The sequence below is a fragment of the Monopterus albus genome, unplaced genomic scaffold (genome assembly GCF_001952655.1).
Source record: "Monopterus albus unplaced genomic scaffold, M_albus_1.0 scaffold459.1, whole genome shotgun sequence".
Taxonomy (NCBI): Eukaryota; Metazoa; Chordata; class Actinopteri; order Synbranchiformes; family Synbranchidae; genus Monopterus; species Monopterus albus.
The window spans coordinates 161,929-166,940 of record NW_018128339.1 but is presented as its reverse complement, the minus strand read 5'-3'; the positions used below and the strand labels follow the sequence as shown (position 1 = coordinate 166,940).

The window sequence follows — 5,012 nt, the reverse complement described above, 5'->3', positions numbered from 1 at the left end:
AAACACTCTAATATTAAGGTAAGCATCATACCTACCTATCAGGTTTCCTGGTCTTGTTAAAACAGTAAAATACATTTATATGATGCATCAACAAGCATACTAAATGCATCTCTTTTTTAAAATAATTTAAGAACATTTAGATCCATTGGGGAAACTTGTGCCTAACATTTGATCCAGAGGTGTACAGTTGCAATTTAGCACTAGTTCACAGGCCAGTGCTTTGGTAAAAGGCAATTTCAGGAGTAACCAGCTTTTTGGTGGAGAAGCTCTGGGCAAATGTATATGGAATATCCATCCATAAGATACAACATACACACTTCACAGAACCTACAGGTAGCGTAGTGAAACATATGCAAGTCGACAGTGTTAACTACTGAGTCACTGCCACCCAATGTGAGACTAATCATCTACATACAGCTATGCTACCACTGCACAAATAATATAGAAGAATAATTGAAACAACACTGAAATAGCTAGATATTTGAAGATTTCTAATGGAAAGCCAAAAAGAAACTCACTATAAACTCCAGCAGCCTGGCATCATGAGGCAGAGAAGATAAGGTCAAAATGTATCACCTGTATCTGGGCTTTAGGCCATACAGTCTGTGGTCATATTTCTGGTTCAGTGCCGTCTCGCCTGCCCAGTTGATCAGAGTCTTGGGATAGAGCTGCATGAGGAGCTCATTGAACCTGGTCATACCCAGCATGTCCAGAGGAAGACCATTACTGGACATCCTGCCCATCACCCAGGCCCCATCACGTGTGCTGAGGAAGGTCTGACAGGAAGGATAAGAAGATATACATGGGTACTGTATATTCTATCAATTTAGCATTCTTAGCAATGTATTAAATAAATAAGACATTAAAAAGTGAGTGTGATATTTTACATCAGCACTCTGTTTGTTTGATTAACAATGCTGTGATGACAAATATATTCAAAATAATTTGTTTGACACTATTTTAACATTCAACACTAGCAGTAAAATATAAAACTCATGTCACATCACTGAAGTCTACTGGTTACTGTTGCCAAATGCCACTAGGGACAAAGTTTTTATACCCTTTTTTTGTCTTACAGTACCTTCTCTGCAGATCTACTAATCTCCACAGCAATATCTCCTGCAGAATTGCCAATGCCAACCACCACTACTCTCTTTCCTCTGCAGGCATCTCCATCTTTATATTCCCAGCTGTGGTAAAACTTGCCAGAAAACGTCTCATAGCCTGGAGAGACACAAATGGTGCATCAGTTCAAAGAAAAATATCAGAATGTGCCGATGTAAAATAAACACTGCAGTCATCCATTGTATTATGTAAAATGTTTCAAAAGCGATATCTATTTGTCCAGCAACCTGGAAAGTCCGATAGGGGTAAGACCGGATGGTTGTATTGGCCTGAACACACCAGAACTGCATCAAACACATGTCTCTCTTCCTCTCCATCCCTGTTTACAGTCACCAAGTCCCACTGACCAGACAGAGAGAAATCTGGTCTTTGGACAACACTCCTCACTGTGGTCTGAAGCATGCATGTCCAGAGCATAACACACACATTAAAGAACTCATACTTTACATAATATGTTATAGAAACTTGTGAAACTACTGCAACACTGATGAAACAGAAATAACCTGGAAGTTAATGAATCTGAGCAGGTCAAAGTGATTTGCATAAAGCCTGAGGTACTGCAGGAGCTGAGAGTTGTGCATGTAGTTTGGATAGTTAGCAGGCATGGGGAAGTCACTGAAACACATCATCTCTTTGGAGGTGTTGACCACCAAGGAGCGATAGATGCTGGATCGCTCTGGCTCCGGTGACTCCTGTAAACACAAAAGGAGACAAGACATGGTGCTGATAAGCACACCACTCTCATAAGGACTTTGTTTTATCCAGAGAGTTAGTCTATTCATATACAGTATCATAAAGACTTAGTGACTAGATCAACATGTGCCCTCACTAACCTTAAATCTCCACAGGCCACCAATATCATCACTGCTTTCAAAGCAGACAGGATCCAGACCCTCATCGACACAGATCTTGATACAGACCAGACCAGAACTGCCTGCCCCAACCACTGCTACACGTTGGACCATTACTGAGCACTTTGTAGAGAGGGACACAATGAATCAGAAATGTCATGTCTGCTCATAAGCCAACGTGTTAGACAAGCTGAAATCTGGATGGTGCTACATAAACATTCAGGTCACACTACTGGCTAAAAAGGAACTAGCCGACATGACAGAAGTAAAACTACTGTTATGTTTGTCATGTTCTGGAACCTGCATTATTTCCATTTTTTTCAAAAAAATTTTTAGGCATGCATACATGTTTGGTGATTAAGTGATTTTTTTTTAGGTTTGCCAAAAAAATAGTGACTCGTTTACTTTCTCTCGTTACAAAACCTAGTCTCTTGCTAGTAGCACTTTAACACTGGTGGACATTCAGAATAACACTTGAAGCATCCAGCAGCATTAAAGTGTTAGGCTGCTAAATGGAAGAGTGAGACAAATTGAATGCGTATATGTTTCTTCACTTCAGCACTGAGTAAAACGTGAACTATGCTGAGGAAGTAAATCAGTTCACAGTACAGCATCTGTCTCCCTACATGTCAGTGACCCACTGTCAGGTCTCGTTGTTTTTGAATAGCAAATACACTTGTTGTTGAATTCTGAAAGGTGTCAGCTGCTCTCACCTTTTTCGGCAAGCTGGAGCTAAGTCCTGTGCAGCTGTGATCAGACATGAGACACTGTGTAAACTCACACGAACCAATCAGTTAATCAGTTACTGCAGAGAGGGACTTTAACCCTGTTTAGCAGAGATGAAATGGACTTTGAGAATGTTGTATTGATTAGAGGCAGTGAGTGGAAAGAACAGAATATTACATGTTCTTAAGTTACCCTTTGGCAGGCATATCACACCACCAAGAAGAATCAACAGAAAGATCTAGTGTGAAATGCAGATGAGAAATTGTGAGTTCAATCAGTTCACACTTAACTATTTCCATGTATGGGTTATAAGTGGATAATTTATATATTTACAAATAGAAGTATTTTGATCAGCAACATTATAAAATGTCTTACAATAATCCACTGAACCTACATTTTACCTTTTTCTTGCATTTACCTTCAGTACAGTATTTTCATTCCAGATCTGAGTATGGTACCTGTAATGGTTATTTGTAGTTTGTATTTAAATGTCTTTCGTTTTTACATTTCTTATAATAACTATGAACGGACATGAGACTTAATATTTACGCGTTGAGCTGGTGCGACAACTCACGGTAAAATACCGTGTTGCTCTGCCGTCCACTCGTTTAGTCACAGAATAAAAAAACAAAAACAAAGAGAAAATCAACTTCCTGTGTCTCATACAATGGCGCCAAAAGGCCATCACAAATTAGCCCTTAAGTAACCACAGGTTTACAATACCCAACCTGTTACAATGACTATCAGCCTGTAGCACTGACTTCAATTATTATGAAGTGCTTCGAGCGGCTGGTCGTGCAGAACGTCAGGTCCATCCTTCCTCCCTCTCACGACCCACTTCAGTTAGCATACAGGTCACAGAGGATACCATTAGTGCTGTTCTCCATCCAGCCCTCACCCACCTAGATTCAAAGAACTGTTAAGTGCGAATGCTGTTCCTAGACTTCAGTTCAGCATTCAACACAATAATTCCCCAGCAGCTTACACAAAAACTTGGACACTTGGGACTCAAAACGTCTCTCTGCAACTGGGTGCTGGACTTTCTAACAGAGAGGCCACAAAATGTGCAGGTCGGTGGCAACATCTTCAAGACCATCAGCCTGAGCACAGGGGCTCCACAGGGGTGTGTGCTCAGCCCATTGCTCTTCACACTGCTGACCCGTGACTGTGTTCCAATCTACAGCACCAACTACATTGTCAAGTTTGCAGATGACACGACTGTAGTCAGCTTCATTACCAACAATGATGAGGCCAACTACAGGAGTGAGATGTGCCAACTGGTCCAGTGGTGTAAGGACAACAACCTCTTCCTTAGTGTGGGGAAGACTAAAGAGATCATTGTGGACTTCAGGAGAAAACCTCTAAAGCATCCACCACTGACCATCGACAGTGCTATAGTGGAGAGAGTGAGCAGCACCAAGTTCCTGGGGGTGCACATCTCTGAGGACCTCTCCTGGACCAACAACACCACATCACTGGCCAAGAAAGCTCAAACACGCCTCTACTTCCTCCGCAATACTCCTCCGAGGAGACCCAGTGCCCCACCCCCCATCATGTGCTCCTTCTACCGGGGCATCATTGAGAGCGTCATCACTGGCTGCATCACTGTGTGGTACGGAGCCTGTACTGTCTCCTGCAGAAGGACCCTGCAACGCATAGTGAAAACAGCCAGCAAGATCATCGGCACCCCTCTGCCTTCCCTTAGGGACATCTTCAACACCTGCCTCACCTGCAGAGCCATCAGCATTGTTGATGACACCTCCCACCCCGCACACTCCCACTTCAGACTCCTGCCTTCAGGGAGAAGGTATCAGAGTTTTCAGGCCCACTCCACCAGACTTACAAACAGCTTCATCCACCAGGCTGTGAGGATGCTGAACACTGTTTACATGTGAGAGCAGGTACCGTCAGCAGCGGCGGCAGGGCTGGATGGCAGCGACCAGCCACAGGAACCGTTCACCAGAGAGCAGCTGGAGCAGCAGCAGCAGACTGACCCCGTGCTGCAGCAGGTCCACGTAGCGAGGGGGCTGGATCGAGGCACAGGCATGGCCAGAGCGGGGCGGCGTGTCTGTTGAGGGGCCGGAGGGGAAAACGGGAGCTTCACGACGGCGTTCTTTACCGGCGGTGGCGAGCCCTGGGCCAAGGGGCTGACCGACTGCAGCTGCTAGTTCTGCGTTGGGTCCATGGAGCAGCACTGCGCTGGGTCCATGGAGCAGCGGGAGCGGGACATTTTGGGAATGCAAAGACGGTGAAGCGGCTGCGCCAGAGGTTCTACTGGCCGGGGTGTCGTCAGGAAGCAGAGCTGCACGT

The 5,012-nt window shown here is 44.4% G+C and overlaps 1 protein-coding gene across 1 annotated transcript in view; it reads right to left on the bottom strand.

Annotated features, from left to right (window-relative positions):
* Positions 1 to 572: 572 nt before the first annotated feature.
* Positions 573 to 5,012, bottom strand: part of LOC109952421 (dimethylaniline monooxygenase [N-oxide-forming] 5-like) — a 12,579-nt gene continuing 8,139 nt past the window's right edge. The window contains exons 2-6 of the mRNA XM_020587493.1: positions 1,959 to 2,099; positions 1,629 to 1,817; positions 1,353 to 1,518; positions 1,082 to 1,224; positions 573 to 776 (exon numbers count right to left, since the gene is read on the bottom strand). Coding sequence (XP_020443149.1) covers positions 573 to 776; positions 1,082 to 1,224; positions 1,353 to 1,518; positions 1,629 to 1,817; positions 1,959 to 2,090 — 834 coding nt within the window. The 5' untranslated portion in view covers positions 2,091 to 2,099. The remainder of the gene's footprint in view (positions 777 to 1,081; positions 1,225 to 1,352; positions 1,519 to 1,628; positions 1,818 to 1,958; positions 2,100 to 5,012) is intronic.